At 35.5% G+C, this 25,073-nt stretch overlaps 1 protein-coding gene across 3 annotated transcripts in view; it reads right to left on the bottom strand.

The window, feature by feature from the left end:
* Positions 1 to 25,073, bottom strand: part of AHI1 (Abelson helper integration site 1) — a 227,075-nt gene that overhangs the window by 87,109 nt on the left and 114,893 nt on the right. For all 3 annotated transcript variants that reach the window (XM_011962111.1, XM_011962110.1, XM_011962109.1), the window contains one exon: positions 1,700 to 1,755. In XM_011962111.1, coding sequence (XP_011817501.1) covers positions 1,700 to 1,755 — 56 coding nt within the window. The remainder of the gene's footprint in view (positions 1 to 1,699; positions 1,756 to 25,073) is intronic.

Genomic DNA, 25,073 nt, shown 5'->3' with positions numbered 1-25,073 from the left:
GTTGGGTAATAATAATGAACAGACTTACGATTCTATTTAGAGGTGATGGAGAAAGGGTAAAGATTAAGTGTTGGCAAGCTGGGGGGCTGTCAGGGAGAGAGGTAGTAACATCCTAAGTTTGTAGCAGAGACACAGAAGGAGAAGAGCAGCCAATCCTTCCTCAAAAAAATACATCAAAAAGGACTGAGTATATTATTCAAATATATTAAAATAATAAATTTTTCTTAATTGCCATCTTTAATTTTTTAATACTAAAGAATAAAATTTATAATCATTTTACGGGTACTCTTTTAGCATATTTACTAAAGGATAACTGAAACATACATACTACAGTCAAGTACTTTTTAATGAGTATGCTAATTCCTCATGTACTGGTCTTTTCTGGAGTCCCACATATTAAGTTATCAAACATGTTAAATCAATCATAGGGATTTATTCCAAATAGAAAAGAGAGTCAATATGCTATTGAGGCATATATGAATCATCAACACAATTCAAATACTTTAATATTATCTTTATTTATTTATTTTGGAGATGGTGTCTTGCTCTGGTGCCAGGCTGGAGTGCAGTGGCGCAATCTCCGCTCACAGCAACCTCCACCTCCTGGGTTCAAGCGATTCCCCTGCCTCAGCCTCCTGAGTAGTTGAGATTACAGGTGTGCACCACCACGCCCAGCTAATTTTTTGTATTTTAGTAGAGAAAGGGTTTCACCATGTTGGCCAGGATGGTCTCGATCTCCTGACCTTGTGATCTGCCCGCCTTGGCCTCCCAAAGTGCTGGGATTACAGGCATGAGCCACCACGCCTGGCCATCTTTATTTTCTTAATTGGTACAGTTTAAATATCCCTAATCCAAAAACCTGAAATATGAAATCCTCCAAAATCTGAAACTTTATGAACACTGACATGACTTTCAAAGAAAACGTTCACTGGGACATTTTGGATTTCTAATTTTTGGCTCAGGGATGCAGGAAGTGTAACACAAATGTTCCAAAATTTGAAAAAGACCAAAATCCAAAACACTTTTGGTCCCAAGCATTTTGGATAAGGGATACTCAACGTTTATTACCAAATCTTTCTCACAGCAGGAAATGGAGAATCACAGGAAGTACTTGGAAGACTTATGAATACAAAGGATAAGAAATAAGAGTAGGACTAGGGAGTGTACAGTGTACTCTATATCATCTTATGAGTCTTTTAATTGCAAACTAGCAACTAATGTATGTTTCACACAAATATTCTATTTAGAGATTAAAAGGGAAATCTAATTCTCTTTTACTAACAAAACTTTTTAAATATAGTGAATAAATGCTATAATTGTTAAATGCCTTTTGTTGAGAAGAGGGATAAAAGATAAGACTTCAGTTCTGTAATAATAAAGCAAAGTAACCTATAAGAGAAATGAAGCATAATGGCCTTTTTTCACTATTATAAAACATTCACTTTAAATAATTATGCTAGTGCACAAAATAACATTCATTTTTAGAAGGGTAAAAATCAATTTGTACAAATATTTACATTACATTATCAAAACTATACATTATCTCTAAGTTAACAACATTAATATAAACCAATCTTGCAGGGATATAACTTTTGGCAAAAGCGAGGTTGTAAGAGCTTTCTACAATGGCACTGTAACTATAACCAGTATAATCTTGCAGTTTCTTAACACTTAACAATGCAGCAACACACTGTCTTACCGTTGGTGCTGTATCTACCTGATGGTTACAAGGCTTTCTTTCTATGCTGATAATCCCTGTGGAAAGAAAACATTGTGAATATTTGGTTATTAAGCCTGTCCATTTCATGTTGAAAATATTTATGCCATCTTAGTGGAAAAACATTTATTATGACTCACACAGCTTTCAAGAAAAAAGTCTCACTCGGAAGGCAGGATCCTTTTAAGATGTATCATGAATTCTTTGGTCAGAAACAGTTGGTGAGTTTAGCTAAACTGACTCAAGGTTAACTAAGCCTTTTTTCCCATTCAAGTGATGTCTAGCAATAGTGTAAGATGCGTCCATATCCTGTTCTCGCTCAAAAATCACACCATTATCTGGGCTCTGCTGCTTTTCTTCTATGAAAGTTTTATTTCTGATTCAAGGATATGAAGTTTTTAAAAAGAAGTATCACAAGGGCTATGAAGTGAATCACCACTGTCTTATTTTCTCAAAAGAATAAATCCATCTGAATTTCTCTTTGATCATCTGACTTCCTACTATGACATACTCTATTTATTCAATCACCATGAGTATCTGAAGAAAAATGTTCCCCTGATTCCCTCCTTTAAAATGGTAACACAGACGGCTAATCTCGAGAAATATTCTTTTATCATGTGTGGATTTATCTTTTTGTTCTCAATGTTCTCTACTGCATTTCTTTGTAATAAACAGCCTTTCAGGACGTGACACAGGACATCTCATCAGTAAAGACACTGGTTCAAAGTCTAACTCAAGTTAAAAATGAACACAAGTGTGGGTCTTGTTTAATTCCTAATTTCTGTCTACCAGCAAACTAACCTATAATTTAGGATATTAACACAGTTTGTTCAAATAATGCTAAAGGTTGTCATATGCAGGACTAGAGGCAAGAACTACAATGTCTGTTAATAGCAATTAGTAAAATTCCTACTTTAAATATTAGTTCTTCTTCTAAAAGCATATGACTCATTTTTCTTAAAGTATGGTAAAGGATTAAGTGAGATCAACACAATCAATCACTTTCTATCGCTTTGCAAGAGTATTTTCAAAATGAATCATGAAACATGATTAAAGTAACAGTTTTTGTTTCATTAAAATTTTTTTAACATTTATTGTTAGCCAGTGAAGTATAAAGCACTATACTACCTTCATTCAATTGACTAATATTTTTGAGTGGTTATTCTTGGCACCCAGTGATAAAAGATGAATATATTACAGTTTCTGACTACAAGAGTCTAGTAAAACATGGATATCCTTTTTTGAAGAACTACCACAGAGCAAATTAACAGAGTTTCATCTTAAGTGTAATAAAATCTTTAAGGTAATTTTGATGGAAAGACACTCTTCTTCATAGAGTAACACCAGTTTTGGGTAAATTTCTTTTTTTAAAGGGTACAACACGCAGGCAAATACTCAAGTAATGTAGATTCCTATTGTAAGATTTTAACAATACAGAAGCATACAGAGAATAAATTGAGAAATCCCAACTTTGTCAGCCCCTACAGTCTCACAATCCTAGCTGCAACCACTGAGAACTGTGTGGCATGGCAACTGGCTTCCAAATGAGAGTGGTCATGCCCGAGTTCAGCAATTAACAACATCTTACACACGTCTTCTTGCTATTGTAATCTGACTGCTATAAAATTGACCTAGGCTGATTACCGATTTTTAAATTCTTATCTAAATAGAAAGTAATTTTAATTGGAGAAAAGGAACTTTAAAATAATAAAAACCAAAGCAAACCAGGAAAAAATCTATATACATAGTTCATACAATAACAAGAAGAAAACCAAAAATCTCTACAGATTTTAGAGTTTCAATTTTAGGATAAGAATGTTTTGAAAATTAGAATTTCAAAAAGTGGATTATCCAAAGTTATAATCTTAGTTTTAAATTTAGATTACATATATAAATAATATCATTTGGAGATACAATTATGCATGTTTGTTCAAGCTTGCAGTAAAAAATAAATAGAAAGGTATAAACTTTAGAAAAAATATATCAAAATAACTTCCTATTTTAGGTAAATTTTACTTAAAAACCTACCTGTATCTCATTTCACTTTTATTAAGGTATAACAATAATTGAAAGCTTATAATAAACAGCTTGCTATAATGGATAGTATTAAATCTCTACTTAGCTAGGCCATGGTACCCAGATACTTGATCAAACATTATTCTAGATATTTCTTTGAAGGTTTTGGATGGAATTAACATTTAAATCAACAGGCTTTGAGTAAAGCACACTGCCCTCCATAATGTACGTGGGCCTCATTCAATCAGATGAAGGCCTTAAGAAAATGACAACTCACTTGACAGCGAGGGGATTCTGCCAACAGGCTGCCCTCAAACTGGAACTGCAACTCTTTCCTACATCTCCCTCCTGTTGGCCTAACCTGCAGATTTTGGTCTTGCCAGCCCCCACAATGTTTGAGCCAATCCCTTAAAGTAAACCTTTCTCTATGGACTTCCTACTGGTTCCGTTTCTCTGGAGAACCCTAATAATACACTTACTTTCTGGTAAATATGAAATAAATAAAAATACTATTGTTTATACTCTAAATTATACATGTTATGTTCATTCATCATAATTGTGAAGGAATATAGTTAAAATGTTGATGTTATTATGAAATATTTTAAAATCTGCATATATCCTAATGAACTCAAGAATATAGAATATAGGCAGAATAAATCGACTTATCAACAAATAAAAATGAAAAAAATTATAAAGGCAGTCTGTCAGCAGAATAAAGAATCAATCAATCAATAAATATTACTGCTAGGTTGTCCAGTCTAACAATCTCTGCCTTTCAATGATTTGACTATTTACATTTAATGCAATTACTCATATGGCTTTGTTGAAGTTTAGCATTTTGCTATCTTACTGCATTTCTTTTTGTTCCTTTCTTCCTCTTTTTCTATATTCTTTTGGAATAGTCAAATAGTTTTACTCTTCCATTTTATGTCCTCTGATGGCTTTTTAGCTACATCTCTTCATATTTTTTAATGGCTAATATAGAGATTACAACATACAACTTTACTATACTTTGAATTAGAATGTTTTCTACCTCAAGAATAATATAAGCAACTTAAAAGTGTTAACCCCATTTACCCAACCACGTTTATGCTTTTGCTGCCTTGTATTTAACTTCTGTCTGTTATAAACACCACAATACACTGTCAGTATTGTTGTTTTAAACCGATATATTTATTTTTATTCCTTCTTACAGATCCAGGCTTTCACATGAGATCATTAACCCCCTGTTATTTTGTAGTGTAAGTCTGCTGGTGACTATGTTTTGATTTTCCTGAAAAATCTTTAGTAGGGATTCATTTACAAAGAATATTTTCCTGGGTATTGAAATCTAGGTTAATAGCCATTTGCTTTTAGAAAATGATTTCATTCCATTACTTCTTATGAGAAGGAAGGCATCATTCTTACTATGATTTCCCTGAACCTAACACATTTTTTCCCCCTCTGGTTGCTTCTGTACTTTTCTTTTTGGTTTAATAAGGAGGTATCTAGGTATGGTTTCATACACATACACATACACACACACACACACGTGTATATTTATACTCTAAAGGAATATAAATTTTTCATTTTCTTCAGTTTAATTAGGAGGTATCTATGGTTTCATTTATATATATGTATATGCGTATGTGTGTATCCTTCTTGGATTTTACTAAGCTTCCAAATTTTATTTATTTTTAAAAATTTTATTTTTTATTTCAATAGGTCTTTGAGGAACAAGTGGTGTTTGGTTACATGGGTAAGTTCTTTAGTGGTGATTTCTGAAATTTTGTGCATCTGTCACCCAAGCAGCGTACACTGTACCCAATGTGTACTCTTCTATCCCTCACCCCGTCCCACCCTTTGCCCCAAGTTCCCAAAGTCCTTAGAATGAGAGTCTCCAGTTCTATCCAGGTTGCTGTGAATGCCATTATTCCATTCCTTTTTATGACTAAGTAGTATGCCATGGTGTGTGTGTGTAGGTGTGTGTGTGTATGTGTATATATGTATAAAGAAAATGTGAAAATGTGGTGTATATACATATACTTGTTGATTGATGGGCATTTGGGAAGGTTCCATATTTTTGCAACTGCAAATTGTGCCGCTATAAACATGTGTGTGTAAGTATCTTTTTTGTATAATGACCCTTTTTTTTTTTTTTTCTGGGTAGACGGTAGTGGGATTGCTGGACCAAAAGCGCTACTTTTATTAGGTTGGTGCAAAAGTAATTGTGGATTTTGCTGATTGAAACTAATGGCAAAAACTGCAGTAACTTTTTCACCAACCTAATAGTTCTTTAACGAAACTCCACACTGTTTCCCACAGTGATTGTTCATGTTCACGTTCCCACCAGCCATGCAGGAGTGTTCCCTTTTCACCACATTTATACCAACATCTATTATTTTTTGATTATGGCCATTCTTGCAGAAGTAAGGGGGCATCACATTGCAGTTTTGATTTGCAGTTCCCTGATCATTAGTGATGTTAAGCATTTTTTCATATGCTTGTTGGCCTTCTGTATATCTTCTTTTGACAACTGTCAATTGTATATGCATGTCCTTTGCCCACTTTCTGATGGGATTGTTTTTTTTCTTGCTGATTTGTTTGAGTTCCTGGTAGATTCTGGAAAGTAGTTCTTTGTCAGATGCATACTTTAAGAAGATTTTCTCCCACTCTGTGGGTTCTCTGTTTACTCTGCTGATTCTTTTGCTATGCAGAAGCCTTTTTAGTTTAACTAAGTCCCATCTATCTTTGCTTTTGTTGCGATTGCTTTTGGGTTCTTGGTCATAAAGTCTTTGCCTAAGCCAGTGTCTAGTAGGCGTTTTCCGATATTATCTTCCAGAATTTTTATGACTCTGGGTCTTAGATTTAAGTCTTTCATCCATCTTGAGTTGATTTTTGCATAAAGTGAGAGATGAGGATCCAGTTTCATTCTTCGACATGTGGTTTGCCAATTATCCCAGCACCATTTGTTGAATAGGGTGTCCTTCCCTCACTTTTATGTTTTGTTTGCTTTGTCAAAGATCAGTTGGCTGTTAAGTATTTGGGTTTATTTCTGGGTTCTCTATTCTGTTTCATTGGTCTAGTATCAGTACTATGCTGTTTTGGTGACTATAGCCTTATAATATAGTTTGAAGTTGGGTAATGTGATGCCTCCACATTTGTTCCTTTTGCTTAATCTTGCTTTGGCTACATGGGCTCTTTTTTGGTTCCATATGAATTTTAGGATTGTTTTCTACTTCTGTGAAGAATGATGGTGGTATTTTGATGCAAATTGCATTTAATTTTTTATTGCTTTTGGCAGTTATGGTCATTTTCGCAATATTGATTTTACCCATTTATGAGCATGGGATGTTTTTCCATTTTTTTGGTGTCATCTGTGATTTCTTTCAGCAGTTTTGTACTTTTCCTTGTAGAGATCTTTCACCTCCTTGGTTAGGTACATTCCTAAGTATTTTATTTTATTTTTTTGCAGCTACTGTAAAGGGGGTTGAGTTCTTGGTTTGATTCTCAGCTTGGTCACTGTTGGTGTTTAGCACTGCTACTGATTTGTGTACATTGATTTTGTATCCAGAAACTCTACTGAATTAATTTATCAGATCTAGGAGCTTTCTGGATAAGTCTTTAGGGTTTTCTATGTATACAATCATATCATCGGCAAACAGCGACAGTTTGACTTCTTTACTGATTTGAATGTCTTTTCTTTCTTTCCCTTGTCTGATTGCTATGGCTAGGACTTCCAGTATTATGTTGAACAGAAGTGGTGAAAGTGGGCATTCTTGTCTTGTTCCAGTTCTCAGGGGGAGTACTTTTCAACTTTTCCCTGTTCAGTATAATGTTGACTGTAGGTATGTCACCGATAGCTCTTACTATCTTAAGGTATGTCCCTTCTACATCAATTTTGCTGAGGGTTTTAATCATAAAGGACACTGGATTTTGTCAAGTGCTTTTTTCTATTGAGATGACAATATTACTTTTATTTTTAATTCTGTTTAAGTTGTATATCACACTTATTGACTTGCATATGTTAAACCATCCCTGCTTGATCATGGTACATTATCTTTTTGATATGCTACTGGATTTGGTAAGCCAGTATTTTGTTGAGGATTTTTGCATCTATATTCATCAAGGATATTGGTATGCGGTTTTCTTTTTTTGTTGTTATATCCTTTCCTGGCTTTGGTATTACGGTAACACGGGCTTCACAGAATGATTTAGGAAAGATTCCCTTGTTCTCTATCTTTTGGAATAGTGTCAAGAGGATTGGTAACAACTCTTCTTTGAATGTCTGATAGAATTCAGCTGTGAATCCATCTGGTCCTGGATTTATTTTTGATGGCAATTTTTTTTTATTACCACTTCAATCTTTGTGCTTGTTATCGGTCTGTTCAGAATTTCTATTTCTTTGCGGTTTTATCTAGAAGGATAGTATATTTCCAGGAATTATCCACCTCCTCTAGGTTTTCTGATTTGTTTACATAAAGGCTTTCACAGTAGCCTGGAACAATCTTTTGTTTCGGTGGGTTGGTTGTAATATCCCCCATTTTGTTTCTAATTGAGCTTATTTGGATCTTCTCTCTTCTTTTCTTGGTTCATCTCACTAGTGGTCTGTCAATTTTGTTAATCTTTTCAAAGAACCAGCTTTTCATTTCATTCATATTTTGTATTTTTTTGTTTCATTTAGGTCTGCTCTGATCTTTGTTACTTCTCTTCTGCTGGGTTTGGGTTTGGTTTGTTCTTGTTTCTCTAGTTCCTTGAGGTATGACCTGTGTGCCTGTGCTCTTTCAGATGATTGTAGGCATTTATGGCTATGAACTTTCCTCTTAGCACTGCTTTTGCTGTATTCCAGAGGTTTTGACTAGTTGTATCACTATTATCAGCCAGTTCAAAGAATTTTTAAATTTCCATCTTGATTTCATTGGTGACCCAATGATCATTTGGGATCAGTTTATTTAACTTCCATGTATTTACACGGTTTTGAGGGTTCCTTTTGGAGTTCCTTCATTTATGAAGCTTAGTTCCTCTGGATACAAAATTCTTGGCTGATGGTTGTTTTGTTTAAGGAGGCTAAAGATAGGACCCCAATCCCTTCTAGCTTCTAGGATTTCTGCTAAGAAATCTGCTGTTAATCCGACAGATTTTCCTTTATAGGTTACCTGATGCTTTTGCCTCACAGCTCTTAAGATTCTTTCCTTCATCTTGACTTTAGATAACCTGATGATGTGACTAGGTGATGATCTTTTTGTGATGAATTTCCCAGGTGTTCTTTGAGCTTCTTGCATTTGGATGTCTGTATCTCTAGCAAGACCAGGGAAGTTTCCCTAGATTATTCCCTTAGGTACGTTTTCCAAACTTTTGGATTTCTCTTTTTCCTCAGGAACACCCATTCTTCTTAGATTTGGTCATTTAACATAACACCAAACTTCTAAGAGGCTTTGTTCATTTAAAAATTTTTTTCTTTGGCTTTGTTGGATTGGGTTAATTAGAAAGCCTTTTCTTTTAGCTCTTACAATCTTTCTTTTACTTTTGAGTCTATTGGTAAGACTTTCCAGGCCTCACCCAGCTCCCACGCATCCCAAAATGTCACTCTCATTCCCACTCTACCCCTCAGTAGCAAGGAGCTTATTTCCAGGCAGCCAGTGAGCAGGGTTGAGAACTTGCCCCAGGCAACGAGCCTCTCCTCTGAGAAAGCAAGCAGGGCTTTCAGGTTTTGCACCTTCCCACCTGCTGTGGATTCTGTGCTCGTATCTGCACTCCTCATTTGCTCCCTCCTTCGGATTCCGTCCAGGAAACTTTGCTTTCAGTTGAAATTGTTACAAACTTAAGCTAGAGGTTTCCTTCTCTTTATGGTCTTCCTCCAATTCCACTGGCGGCCCTCCCCAAGGACTCCTGCAAGACAGTCAGGAATGCAGGAATGGCTTCCCTGAGGACTAAGAGTGCCCACAGGGCTCTTCCCACAGCTTTCTCTACCCCTATATTTCACTCAGCTCTCTAAATTTGTCTCAGCTCCAGGTAAGGTCAAATCCTTTTCTGGTGATCTGGACCTTCAAGTTCCCCAGTGAGAATGTGTGTTCAGAGGTGGACATTCCCTCTCTCACACTTCGGGCACTAAGTTTTTCAGCCGTCTCACAGAGCCTGTAGCAGCAAGCTCCCTTCTCTAACAGATCTGTGGATTCTCTCGGCATTTCTGATATTTTCCTGCAGTAGTTCTTGGAGCAAAAGTTCACAGTATGATTCTCTGTGCACTGCTCTGTCCGTCCAAGTGGGAGCTGCAAGTTAGTCCTGCCTCCTATCTGCCATTTTGAGACAGCATCAACATAGTTATGGAAACAAGCTTGAAATGCTGATGACTACTTCTCCTTGCTAAGCTTATGCCTATAGGTTGTCTTTAATTACAGGAAAACTACTAGCCCGTTATTTCTTCAAATATTTCTTCACCCATATTTTCTATTTTCCTTTTGCAATCCCAATTGCATGTTTAATCCATTTCATAGGGTCACACAGATCTGACTCTTTCTTCTTCCCATGCCTCCTCTTTATCTTGTTTCAATTTGGATAATCTGTATAATTTTTATTGTTTTGCCCTCCAGTTCAGTAGTCCTTTCTTTTAAGGTGTCCTATCTGTTGTTATCTCCTGTTATCTGTTGTTACGCCCATCTAATGAATTTTCATTTTATCCGTTATACTCTTCAGGTCTAGAGTATCCATTCATTTATTTTTCATGAAATTCTCCATCTTTGCACTCCTTTTGCTCATGGTTCCTCATAAGTTATTTAACATATGTGTAACAGGTATTTTAAAATTCTTGCCTGCTAATTCCAACATTTTGATTATCTGTAGGATTCCTTTTATTCATTGTTCTTTTTCTTGCTTATGGGTCATTTATTTCTGCTAATTTTTATGCCTCAGAATTTGATTATAGGTTAGAACTGCTAGACATGTAATCAGTAGACTGAAATAGAAAACGTCTTCCCTCAGAAAAGGTTCACCATTTCCTTTTTCAGAAACCTAGGGTAAGGGGTAGATCTCTTTTCAAATCAGGAGTTGACTTGGGTTGGGACTGGGCTGTTCCTTAGTTAATTTCAATACACTTATTATAACTCTCCCCAAAATGAGATGAGTTATTCCTTCTAGGGGGACTTTGGGATTTAAACTTCTAGAGATTATGAGAACTCTCTCTGCCTTTCCCCCAGTTTCCTGTCAGCGCTTAAGCTGCAAAAGTCCTCCTGAGGAGAACTGATAGGCGAAGAGGACTGAGTGACATTTGAGATCTTTCAGATTCCAATCTATCATGCCAGTCCACATAGTACTTGGAAGTTCAGCTCATCTCTGCTTGCCTCAGCAGGAACTCTGCTTAAAGAAGGCTTGCTCTTCTGCTTGCCTGGTTTCCATCTCAATAAATGTTCCCATGTATTAAAGTGACTGCTTGTCTTTACTTCTTGATGCAGTAGGGTTCATTTCTCTTTGCAATTTATTTTATTTAGAATTCTCTGTGACCACATCTCTTTGATGGCTTTTTAGTTTATGTGAGGTCTTCTCAATCATATGGTAAGAGTGATGATCATTACAATGTACATATTAATTAGAAGCAAAACTCTACTTCCAATTAGTTATATTGTTGCTTTTTAAAATTTTCTTGTTTTTGGTCTATTTCAGTGTATACTCCCTTTTTTTATTGCCTGTTGATCTTGAATTTTTGTTTTCAATTTCACCAACACTTAAAATCTGCTATTAGTTACCTTCTGGATTCTAACAGTAATAAATACATTTATTATTTATCCAAATAAATTTATGTCTAAACCTCTCTCCAACCAAGATACTGTACTTACCAATATCTTCTTGCTCCATATCAAGATTAAACTTTTAGAAGGCTTTTATTTCTCTGTTCTTTTTATATAGTTAAGTTTAAAGAGAGAAAAATGCATGGGAATTTGTAGAAGTGCTAAGTGTGAATTTATGAAACAAAATGACATAGTGTAAGAAAACATCTAATCTTTTTCTCTATGCCTAACAGAAAAATCTAATGTTTTCCTCTGTCTTGAGATATCTGTTTCATTCAGTTGTCATTTGGTTACAGTACTCTCTAAATCCTGGTATATCCAAATATGCCTTCCTTTGGATAAGAAACCCTTTATCTTGGTTGCCTATATGTTACTCCACTATCAGCCAGCTTTTAGTGTTTTAGATATGTCAAGTGCTCATCTGATTTTCTTTCCTATGTAAAGAACCTGTCACTCCTCTGTAGAAGCTTGTGATATTTTTCCTTTACCTAGGAAATTAGGAATTTCACCAGAGTATGGCTGAGTGCCTTTGTTATCATTCATCTTTTCCTGGGACTCGATAAACGCTTTGACCTGCAGAGTCTTATCATTCTTCTGCTCAGGGAAATTTTATCCTATTATTTAATTTTATAGATCATCTTTACCTTCACAACTTTTATCTTCGTGATAATCTTTTCAAATAATCTTCTATGTGAACATCCTTTCTACTCTAGAGATTTTAACATTTGAAGTCATATAGTTTAGTTTCTTTCTAGAGATCTACAAAGACTAAGACAAGAAGGGCTGGCAAACCCTGGAGTGTATATCAGAAAGAAGTTTTCCTGGGATCTCAGGACCAATATGTCAAGGCAAAGGGTCGGGGTGGGAGGACTTTGTTCTACTCAGTGCTGAGCGAGGATTTGTGCAAGGTAAGCAGGCTTTTTCCAAATGTGTGAGTAGAAAACTAAGTTTTCAGAGTTCATTGAGGGCTTTCAGCCAGCAGAAGCTATAAATCCCTTTGGAAATGGGCAATATCTGTAAGTTTAATGTTGTAGTACATTAAGGGCCTAGCAGATCCTGTGAATCATAATAACCCTAAAAAGGGTCTATACACCTGGAAGAACTGGCTTCTGGAAGAACTGGCATTCAGTCCCAGTCACTGGGAGATGGTTGTAACTTGTAACTAATGAGACTTGAGAAGAGAGGCTTACTCCTGTGCCTCAGCAGAGGGGTATCAGCTGGACAGGTTTGATTTTGGTAGAACTCAGACTTCCATCAGTCTAGCTGGGGAAACAGACCACGAAGAGGCAAAGAAAATAACTTTCTTCAAGAGCCTCAGTAGCCTGAAGAAGAAGAAATAAACTAGAACTGGTAGTGACACTGATGCCAATGGAAGAATCTGTCTTTTAAATTAAAACAAAACAGACAAAAAACAGCTATTAAGAATTCTTGCCAGGTGCAGTGGCTCATGCCTGTAATTCCAGCACTTTGGGAGGCTGAGGCAGAATTGTTTGAGCCTGGGAGTTTGAGACTAGTTCTGGCAACATAGTGAGACCCTGTCTCTACCAACAACAACAAAAAAATTAGCTGGATGTGGGTGTGCATGTGTAGTTCCAGCTACTTGGGAGGATGGCCTGAGTTGAGCCTGGGAGGTCAAGGCTTCAGTGAGCTATGGTTGCACCACTGCACTCCAGCCCAGGTGACAGGGTGAGACTTTGTAAATACACACAAAAGAGGTTTAAGTTAATTACTAAATAACAAGATAACCGTATTTTAAAGGAAGGAAACAGTGGCTTTCAGAAAGTAAATTAGAAGGTAGGTAACATTCCTAAGGTCATACAACTAAAAGCAGCAGTACCTGGACTGACACCCACACCTCTAAGCCACAAACCCTTCAGACCCATTTATGTGTTTGTTTAGCCCCTGTGTTTGGGACCTGATTTTTTTCATCTTCATATCCACAGTGCCTAACCCAAATGCTTAAAATATAGAAGGTCTTCAATAAGTGACTCAAATTTTAACTGAATGAATCTATTCTCCTATGCTACATTCACCAGATTCATATGCTACAATGCAGTGTTAGGTGTATTAGTCATCTGAATGCCTGAATTAATGTACTAGGACTGTCTTAAAAAAGTTAATTTACCCTTTGGTAAATAATGTTCCTAAACTTAGCGCAAAACTGAAATGCATTACAGTCATGTGCTGAGTAATGATGTTTCAGTCAATGACAGATCGCACATACAATGGGGGTCCCATAAGATTACAATACTGCATTTTGCTGTACCTTTTCTATGTTTAGATACATAATTATTTACCATTGTGTTACAACTGCCTGCAGCATTAGGTATGGTCATATGCTGTACAGGTTTATAGCGTAGGAACAGTTGGCCATACCATACAGCTTAGGTGTAGTAGGCTACACTATCTAGGTTTGTGTAAGTACACTCTACGATATTTGCACAATGAAAAAAATCACCTAACTACGCATTTCTTAGAATGTATCCCCATTGTTAAGTGATGCATGACCATACTTAAACACTTCCCAAATTTCCCAGACAGTAACACAGTGTAGAGAAGATAATAAAAGAAATTTTATGTTTCTTGGGAGACATTTTTAGTATTTATTTTGTAGAAAATCAGATCATGACATTTTACTCTATTGTACCTAATTTGAACAGCTGAAAGCATACATTTTTTTAGTTTTCCTAAACCTTACCAACCTTTAACTCAGGACTATGATCAAAGAAAGAAGAACAAAGACAAACAGATATGCTGCAAAACAAAAACAGCCAGGAATATGTGCCAAGTTTTGAAGACAGAACATATATCCAGCAATCTTATGTATCATTCATTACCAAATGGTTACAAGCTACTCACTAAGCACAAGGCACTGTTCTGGCAACAGGAGAAGCTCTAACCTCCCTTTCAAGACATCTTATGAGTTACTTGTTTCGGGCATCCTATGTCAGTTTTGGCAATCCCCGTGAATCTTTCTATATAGAACCGAGATAGAATTATGCTTTGATTATCTGTGCCTATGAAAACGTGAAATTTATTATATTCCAACAAAATACAGTTATAGAAGGCAGAGATCTTTTCTGCTGAATTAATGTGAAGAAGTTATCTGTCCTGAGACTGCAAGCCTTTCTTGAGAATTGGAAAAGAAGGTGAACTACATTTTGCAGATAACATAATTTTATATCTAGTAAGTCCAAAAGAATCAATGCTAAAATTAACACAATCAGTACCAGAAGTACTAAAATAAATTGGAAAGTTAGCATCATATAAAATTTAATATGCAAAAATCAATTTCTCTTTTTTTTTTTTTTGGAATGAAGTTTCGTTCCTGTTGACCAGGCTAGAGTGCAATGGTGCGATCTTGGCTCACTGCAACCTCTTCCTCCCAGGTTCAAGCAATTCTCCTGCCTCAGCCCCCTGAGTAGCTGAGATTATAGGCGCCTGCCATCACGCCTGGCTAATTTTTGTATATTTAGTAGAGACAGGGTTTTACCATGTTGACCAGGCTGGTCTTGAACTTCTGACCTCAGGTGATCCACCTGCCTCGGCCTCCCAAAGTGCTGGGATTACAGGCGTGAGCCATCATGCCCGACCTCAAAAATCAATTTCTCTTACATATTCAACAAATTAGAATATACAATGAAAGAGAATACTTCACTTATAAAGGCAATATAAATAATAAAATACATGAATAAATATAACAAAAAATGTGTAGAACAGTATGAAGAACAAAAATACTTCTGAAAAATACAAAAGTACAGGTTCCTTGACTTATGATGATCTGACTTAACAATTTTTCAACTTAACCATAGTTTGAAAGTAACATGCTTTCAGTGAAAAGCATACTTTGAGTACTCACACAACTACTCAGTTTTTCACTTTCAGTGGAATATTCAATAAACTACAAGAGATAGTCAACACTTTATTATAAAATAGGCTTTGTCTTAGATGATGTGGCCCAACCACAGGCTAATGTACACTTACATCTAATGTACATCTAATGTACACTTACATCTAATGTAAGTGTTCTGAGCATGTTTAAGGCAGGCTATGCTAAAGTATGATGTTTGGTAGGTTTGGATGCTTTTCTGACATATTATGGGTTTATCGGGCTATAACTCTATTGTAAGTTGAGGAGTATCTAATTGGAATATCCATGTTGTGTGACAAAACAATGTAGCATCATATAAATGTCAGCTCTCCCCAGGACAATATATAAATTTAATATGATTTTAATTTTTAAAAAGTTTTTTCCCAGCACTAGACAAGTTGATTCTAAAAATCATATAGAAGAACATGCAAGAATACCTTAAAAAAAATCCTGAGGGGAAAAAAACGAGCAACCACTGGAAATAAACACTACTCAATATTAGTATATATCATAAAAAGCCTCTGTAACTAAAATAATGCAGTATTAACACACGAGTAGCCATGTAGATGTACAAAACAGACTAAAATGTTTAGGAAAAGATTCAAGTACATATGGTATATGAAGAAGAAGAGATATTTTCCAATACGTGGTGTTGGGACAATATGTTGGAGACAAGTGAATGGACCTTTTGAAAAATAAATTGAATCCATACCTTGCAACATTTGTGCTGCAAAGTCAAAAGCCAAATGACAAAGTGGGAAAAATATTTGCAGCCTTTATTATTGATAAATGACAAGGCTCCCTATTATGTCAAACGAAAGCACACAAATATACAATGAAGATAAAACTTGATTTTGTAAAAATTTATTTTCAAGTTATGTTCACTGACAGGATCTAGAAGCAATGATTCCCCAACAGCAATGAGTGCACTTAGTCCCATATTTTAGTTTCTAAATTGCATTATCTATTAATAGTACCAGAGTTGTTTAGATAAATGACTGATTGCAGCTCTGGGGTAGGGATAGTACCAGACCAACTCAGGACATTATAAGCATGGAAGTGCTCAAAGGCTTACTAGTTCATGTCAAAGACACAAGAGTAGGAATGAATGGGCTCTCCTTTGCCAAATTAGGGGACAATTTGAACCACACACACAAAATATTAGAAAAGTAGTATAACAAATTGAATGAAAAAAAACCCATAGTACTCATATAGAAAGAAAGACAGGAATCTGGGGGGCGGTGGTGGTGGTATGTGTGGAGGGAAGAAAACATTCGACGGAAGAATACCAGCCAATAAATGTAAAGGTGATAACAGCACTAGAAAACACCATTTTGTATCCTCCGCCCACTACAATAGTTAGTTCAGGCCAGGATCATCAACGGACACTGAAACTATGAAGTAGGCTTACTAAGCCCACTAAGCAAGGAACATACAGAAGGAACAAAGGAAGGCTGGGAACCAGATATTCACATAGCCTTAAAGTATCATTCCACAGATTATTTCAACAATTACAAAGAAAAATATTAATTTTTACAATGAAGAGATCTGGTGTTCACCACCTTAAATAAGGACTAAACTTGACAACACCAAAAGTGGGACAAGCTGACATGATATGCATCAGATATGATGCAAACCATTTACAGGTACTTTTTAGATATTTTTCATAGTATTTTTGCCAAAAAAGTTTAGCCTGAATATAATCAGGATGAAATACATTCAAAATGTTGGACATTTAATGAGACAGTTGGTCCAGTCCGACTCTTTAAAAAGTCAATGTCGTAACAACCAAAAAATTCTAAATTAACTGAAATTAAATGACATTAAAATGACAAGACAAGCAATTTAAGTGCGAATCTGGACTGGATGCTGAATAAAATAAGCATGTAAACAAAAAATTGCTTAAGACATTTTTGTCACAATTAGGGAAATCTGAATATAAACTGTTAATTAGATTAGAATCTTGGCTATTTTTCTTAGGTATGATAATGGTACTGTGGTTAGACAGTAAAATATCCTTACTTTAGCAGATGTCTGATGAAGTTTTGGGAAGGAAGAAGCAAATGCAAAATTAGGGGATTTTACATTTTTTCAATTTTTTATGGTTTTAAAAAATTTCAAAATACAGTTGGGGAATAATAGGCCCTGAATAGACATTTAATTATCTTATAGTAGGCAAACCGAATCTTCAACGGTTTTGCCTAAATAGACGTTTATTATCTTATAGCAGGCAACCAAATCTTTAACAGTTTTCAACACTGTAAAGTCTTCCACATAAGCAGAGTAGTATGGTTTTGAGTTATTTTATTTATTCATTCATTCATTCATTCATTCATTCATTCATTAATTCATTCATTCATGATACAGGGTCTTGCTTGGTTGCCCAGCTTGGAGTGCAGTGGCATAATCATGGCTCACTGCAGCCTTGATCTCCTGGACTCAAGTGATTCTCCCACCTCTGCCACCCGAGTTGTGGGACTACAGGCATGTACCACCATACTCAGCTAATTTTTTAAATTTTTAAATTTTTTGTAGTAACGGGTCTCACTATGTTGCCCAGGCTTGTCTTGAATTCCTGGCCTCAAGCAATCTTCCTGCCCCAACCTCCCAAAGTACCAGGTGCATGAACCACTAAGCCCAGCCAAAGTTCTTATTTTAAAAATGTCTCAGCATTATTAAAAGCAGATTAGAAAACAAAGCACTCCTTCTCAACTCTGGTTTCTCAGATCACCTTCCTAAAAATAAGAGAAAGCTAAAAAATTAATGCATGAATGAATAAATATTACATATTTATATTCTACATGTTGATTGCTCTACTCAATAAATTTACTATGTTTATTGAAAAATAATAATTTTCTGAGAAAATTACTGTCCCAAATCAGGGGTATCAGTTATTTATAATTCTCCATGATTAGTATTTGTTCCTTTACAATTAGGAAAAAAAACATTTCAAGGGATAATTTACTAGTATATGTCCTGACTCTGGGGCCATTTTGCATGTATTACAAGACTGGCTCTGACAATTGTTAGATATGTGATCTTGGAGTAGTTATTTGCAACTCACATCTCTGGGAAGACCTTCCTGGGCTATGCCAGTCTTTAATAATCTGTATTATTTATTTCCATATATTAGTCAAAAATAAAATTCACTGATAAAATGAATACATAAAGTTAGCAGAGATTTAACAGACTTCTAAACTAATGCCCAAATAATTGTGCTAACCAATGATCAAATACCAACTATACTAATTTCTACCTAAAACCATAAAGAGTTGCCTACAATTTTTAGTATTTGATAAATTTCCTCAGTAAACTCTAATATGGACTGGAGTCTGTTCAAATCATATCCTTTGCAACATGCTCTAGATATCCTATCTGAGGCTAGTAGGGTGTGTTCCTAATAAATTACACTGGCAAAGCCAACAAACTTCAATTCTGTGTGTTCAATCCTTAAAATACAATTTAATATCTGTCTTTAACATTATCTTAACAATAATGTTACAGATGGAAAGTAGATTGACAATAGATTAACATATAGATTTAACAATATGTTATGGACTGAAAATCAAAAGTACAAATATAACAAGGATAAGAAAGGTAAATTTATAATTTCAGCATTTCCTTTTTACTCAGATTTGTTATACTGCAGAATTAAAAAAAAAAAATACAACACCAAAAGAGGCTTCTTGTATTTTCTTGTTTCCTCCTTTTTTTCTTTACTGTCTTTTTGGGTAACAAACATTCAAGTTATCCACCTCATAGTCACTCCTAATAGTTCTTAGTTTTTTTTTTCACTAAATAGCCTCTTCCAGCTTATCTCATTAGCTCCCATGGGCTCAAATACCACACATATACCAATGACTCCTTCATCTATACTTACACTCTAAGCCTGTATTCCAAAATACACTGTATAGTTCCTAGCACAGGGCTCGACTCACAGTAGGATATTTAATAAATGAGGTTCAAATGAATGAGCAAGCTATTAGATATCGTGTTTCAGAAATGCCATAATATCTTGTAGGCATTTCAAACTCAATATATCCAAAATACAATTCATTATCTTAACATTCGTATATTTCCTATTTTCATTTATGGATTGCTACCCATTCATTCACCTAAATTAAAAGCGTCTAGCACCCTCAAATTCTACTTCTTTTCCTTTCGTTCACATTCTAGACCTCCATGTTAATGATTTAACATCTCCACTCTCTTACTTCAACCCCCTTCTCCTACACCTCAATTATTAGATCACCTTTTAACTGGCCTTCCTAGCTGGAATGCCCTAACACATTTTATGATTCTTCTCATCTTACAATTAGTTCACATACTGTCTTCTCTATGAGGTCTTATTATTTTCTCTAACACAGAATTTGTTACTACATCATCTGCATTCTCTAGTACACTTCGTTCATTCCTTTTACAATAAATATCAAACTATGCAATCCCATCTACCTACCTTTTTAAAAATAAGTCTCCAGTGAATACTAGCAGTGCGAGGGATGGGGCTGAGTTCTGCACTTCATTTCTATAAGGTTCTGTACAATCTGGGCCCACTGCTACCTCTCTGGATCTACTGTCTTCTACTTTCCTCCTTGTTCCCTCCAATCCAGCTATACTGACCTCTTTGCTGTTCAAACTGCATATCAAGTACAATCCTGCTCCAGGATCTTGGATGGGGATGCTATTCTCCCAAACAACTGAGTTTCCTAGCTTCTTTCCTTGCTTCCTTTTTTTCCTAGCTTCCTTTTTTCCAAGCTCCCTCCCTTCCTTCCCTCCCTCCTCCCCCACCTTCCCCCTCCCTGTCCCTCCCCCCTTCCCTTCTTCCTCCCTCCCTCCTTCCTTCCCTCCCTCCCTCCTTCCTCCCTTCTTCCCTTCCTCCCTCCCTTTCTCTCTTCTTCATCTAAATTTTGCTTAATTCTCAGTTACTCTGTGAAGCTTTCCTTGACCACCCCATTTAAACATTTAAACAGCAACCTAACCCTACTCCTCAGGTGCAACTCCCTTCCCTGCTTTGTCATTATACTGTTTTTATTTATCTGTATCCATGGGTTCTGCATCCATGCATTCAACTAGCCATGGATTGAAACTATTCAGAAAAGAAATGCATCTGTACTGAACATACAGTCTTTTTCTTGTCATTATTCCCTACACAATACAGGACAACAACTCTTTACACAGCATTTACAATGTATTAGGTATTATAAGTAATCTAGAGATGATTTAAAGTATATAGGAGGATGTACATAGGTCATATCCAAATACTGTCCATTTTATATCAGGGACTTGAGCATCCAAGGACCTTGCTATCTACAAGGGGTCCTGAAACCAATTCCCCAGATACTGGGGAATAATCAGACTACATTTGCTTCATGTCATTCTCCACTAGAAGGTAAGCTACACAAAGATGGGGAGTTTTACCAGTTTTGTTCACTGATACCTTCAGAGCACGTATAAAAGTGCCTGGGACACTGTAAGTATGCACTGGGCACTTACTGAATGTATAAATGATCTTGCACTCCCAGTACCCAGTAAAAAATAAGCATCTTTTTAAGTAAAATAAAACCAACCCCCTCACCCTCGCAAAAGTACAAAGTTAAAACAAGAAAGGATTTAATGATGGAAAACATTTTTTTGGTCTATTATATTGGTATGGTATTGAGAATGTGAGATGGTGTGAACCCATTTTTCCAGGTCTTTCCATAAAACAGACATTATAAATTATAGGGAAAACTTTTAAATTTAAACTTTGAACATAAGCATGATGATTTAGAAAAAGTTTTCCATATCCAAAGCAAAGAGAAGTTATTTTTAAAAATATGCTTATTATGTTATTAATTTTTTCCCTGTAGTAGTTCAGTGAACATTAAGTACATTAATTTGCCTGTTATAGGTGCATTTATAACTGCCTTTTACATTTGCTTTTAAAGTGTTTTACTTTCAACTCTTCATTAAATCTTCACTTTAAAATCAGACTAAAAAGACTGAGATAACATTATGCCTCATAATGTCACTAACAAAGGAGGGAAAAAAAGGAAAAGTGGACTCCCACAAAAAAACAAGCTTCGCCGATGCTGAGTTGGCCAAAACAAAACACCTGTTCATGCTCTATATTTCTCAGACAAATTTAACAGCAATGAGATGTAAAAGACTTGATTCTAACAAGTGGCAAGTATATACAATAACACATACACATACAACACATAGACATTGACATGATACACAAACACGCCCACATAGACATTACTATGAAATACATTGGAGCCCTTTATAAGTATAAACTCACTTATTCTCAGAATATTGCAAGATCCTTGGGAGACAGATTTGAAAAAAGCATATTAATTAATTAAGGTCATTATATGACTTGTGACACACGAGCCTTACAAAAGGCCAGCAACAAAATCCAGATTCCGAGTTCTAAGCTATCATTTAGAGAACTTCTAAATAGATGATATTGTTGTATATTTCATGGGCAAAATAAACTTCTAAACAGGGCCATAAAACTACGTCCACTTTATAAGGATGATACATGTAATCGGATTTACTCCCCTCTCTGCACTGCCACAGTGTTTTATATGCATGCCCTGTTGAATTTACCGCCATCATATTATAACTATTTCTTTGCCTGCTGGACTCCCCAGACTGGAAAGCCTCTGAGGGCTTTCATCTTCCATTTCTCACAGTGCTTGGCAGAGTCTCTGTCATATCGTAGGCTCTCCATAAACAATGCTTGATGAACTGCTTCAATTAATTTTTGAAAATATTAAAAATGTTTTTATTTTTTAAATTGAATCACAGTTTTCATTAGAGTACTTCTATTAAAATGTAGTATTTCTGGTTCTTCTCAAAAAAAGGATGGAAACCAGTCAGAAATCGTTCTTAACTTTTATTCCTTACGAATTACAGTTGAAAGTTTTCTTAGAGAAAGTTGAGGAAAAAAGTAAATTGTCTGAAGTAAGAACAATGTTCTGAAAAAAGTAAATTGTCTGAAGTAAGAACAATGTTCCACTTTTTACTTATTAACCATTTATAACACAAAAATCTCTTATGTTACTTAAAAAAAAAAATGACCAGTCACGCATATAGTCATTTGTCACTTTCCATATTTCTCAATACCTTTGCTCTCACACTGGTAGGCAAGTTGCTGACTAAGAACAACACAGTGATTCTTTACATTTTCATTCACTTTTCATTCAAGGAAAAGGCTTCTTTAAAATGTGCATTTAAAATTCTAGAAAATACAAATCAACATTATCTCTAAGTTCCTATCATTATCAGAAGGTCTGGTTCCTAAACCTCATTTCCATTGTTAGTTAACATCTTCAATAAGTGACAGATACTCATTTCCAGAAAACATTACCAGTAAATTCTATGATATCACAGACTGTTCACTATCCAGACCAAACTGACTAAACCACAAAATGCAAAAGTATGCACTTCACTTCTGTAAGGGAAACCTTAGGGCTATTCTGAGCATAGTTTTAGCAGAGTATGACCTGACTAAGAGTAAATGACTAGAGTAAGTAAGATTATGACCTAAGAGTAAATGAGAGCTTAATTAGATAGCCTCCTTCTTCTGAATTTCCAGAGCTTTCAGTAGACACAAACTAAAATGTTTAAAAACTAAAAATTTCTCGTCACAGACTTTAGTTTTTAAAAAGTTACTTTGAGACATAGGGATTTACAAAGAAAATAATTTTTGTGTGTGTGTGTGTGATACAAATGCTATTTCATTTCTCCCCCAGAGGAGGAAACATGAAGAGCTGCTTGCATGGTTCCAGACAGTGTCCATCCTAAGCAAAGTTAGTAAAAAAAAAAAAAAAATTATTTTTAAAAAATTGGATCATTTACCACAGAATCACAGAATAGAATGGCTGAAATGAACACTGATGTGAAATATGGGACACTGAGTATATATTAATAATTCAGAGAAAGACCTTTCATTTTAACCGTGAATTAAAATACTTTTCATTATCAGAAATGTGTCCAACATTTTGTATATATAAATATATACACCATAATAGTGAAGAACTAAAGATGGCTTAAAATTATGATTCCTTCCTTCCTGCCTCCCTCCCTCCCTCCGTCTATTTCCTCCTTCCCTCCTTCCTTTTTTTTTTGTTTGGACGTAGGGTCTTGCTCTGTCACCCAGGCTGGAATGGAGTGGCAGGATCATGGTTCACTGTAGCCTCAACCTCCTGGGTTCAATCGATCCCCCTCTGCCTCAACCTTCTGAGTAGCTGGGACCACAGGCATGTGCCACCACTCCCAGATAATTAAAAAAAAATTTTTTTTTTTGTTAAAAGGGACAGGGTCCCACTATGTGCCCCAGGTTGGTCATGAATTCCTAGGCTCAAGCGATCACCTGCCTCGGCCTCCCAAAGTGTTGGGATTACAGGTGTGAGCCATCTTGCTCAGCCAGAACAGAATACTCATTTTCTTCAAAGGCATGTATTAAGCGTATTAGCAGAAAAAAAAAAAAAGTTATAGAAAAACGTATTTTAAAATCTACGTATTTGGAAATATATTTTATAACATTTTGTATGCCCAATTATCTTAAAAATTGAACTGTCCACTGCGATTTGAGATTACAAAATTATAAAATGCATTTTATGGTTGATAGTAAACTATATTAATGTAGTCATATTCTCAAACTATAAAAAAAAAGTTACGCCTGGTCATAATAATTTAGTTATTTTATAACCAACCCTCTCACCTGTTGCAGCCATATGGCATTGTTGTAATTCTTCCTTCAATTCTCACCTTTGAGTAAACTGATTACTGAGCTCCCTTTACCCTAGAGGCAAAGCAGTGAGTTGCAAAACATTTACTTTCACCACGGTATAAATTATGTTCCGATAAAGTAGTTGAAACCTTTAAAGTCTTCTACGTTATATAATAAAAACCACTTATTGAAATGTTTTCAACAATATGCCTGAAAGTTATATTTAGAAATAATATATGTGTACTATAGGAATATAGATTTTAACATAAGACATTTACTAGGTTTAGTTCTAAGAACACAGTGCCTTCCCTTTCTAAAATTTACTGGGAAGTTAGATAAATTTAAAATTAAAAGGTTCAATGATTAAAGTAGTTCTGAATATAGTTATAAAGATACAATCTATTATTCCTGTTGCACTGTAAGACAAACAAATCTTGGTATTTAAAAACTTAACTTTCACTTGTAGTAAACATTTTCCTGTCCTCTATTTTCAAACGACACGTCACTGAGATGAAATAATAACTCGCTCAAGTCGCAGCATTAAGCAACAGAATCTGGATCTAAATACAAATGCCTCTGACCTCTGGCTAAGTACTACCAGAAACTCACATATTTATTTAAATAGGAAAAATTAGACACTTCTAGAGTCCCTATTCAAGTTAACCAAAATTGCTTATTAATAACGTCTTCAAAATCATGATGATGAAATGCCACCACAAAATCTTCAACATTTAGGCAAGTTTTATTATTAAATGTGTTACTTGTATTCGGTTTTTTAACTGGTAATCTATTCTTTATATTGTAACATCTGATTTGTTGGGAGTCAGATAATGAAGTGGATTTTATAAACCTGCACTGGCCCATGTGGTACCTACTGGCCAGATGTGGTTTTTAAAATGTAAATTGGCCAGGCATGGTAGCTCACACCTATAATCCCAGCACTTTGGGAGGCTGATGTGGGCGGATCACCTGAGGTCAGGAGTTCAA

Source organism: Colobus angolensis, unplaced genomic scaffold, assembly GCF_000951035.1.
Source record: "Colobus angolensis palliatus isolate OR3802 unplaced genomic scaffold, Cang.pa_1.0 Scaffold58, whole genome shotgun sequence".
NCBI classification, from domain to species: Eukaryota; Metazoa; Chordata; class Mammalia; order Primates; family Cercopithecidae; genus Colobus; species Colobus angolensis.
Note: the sequence above shows the minus strand (reverse complement) of the source record. Positions and strands in the feature narration are given on the sequence as shown.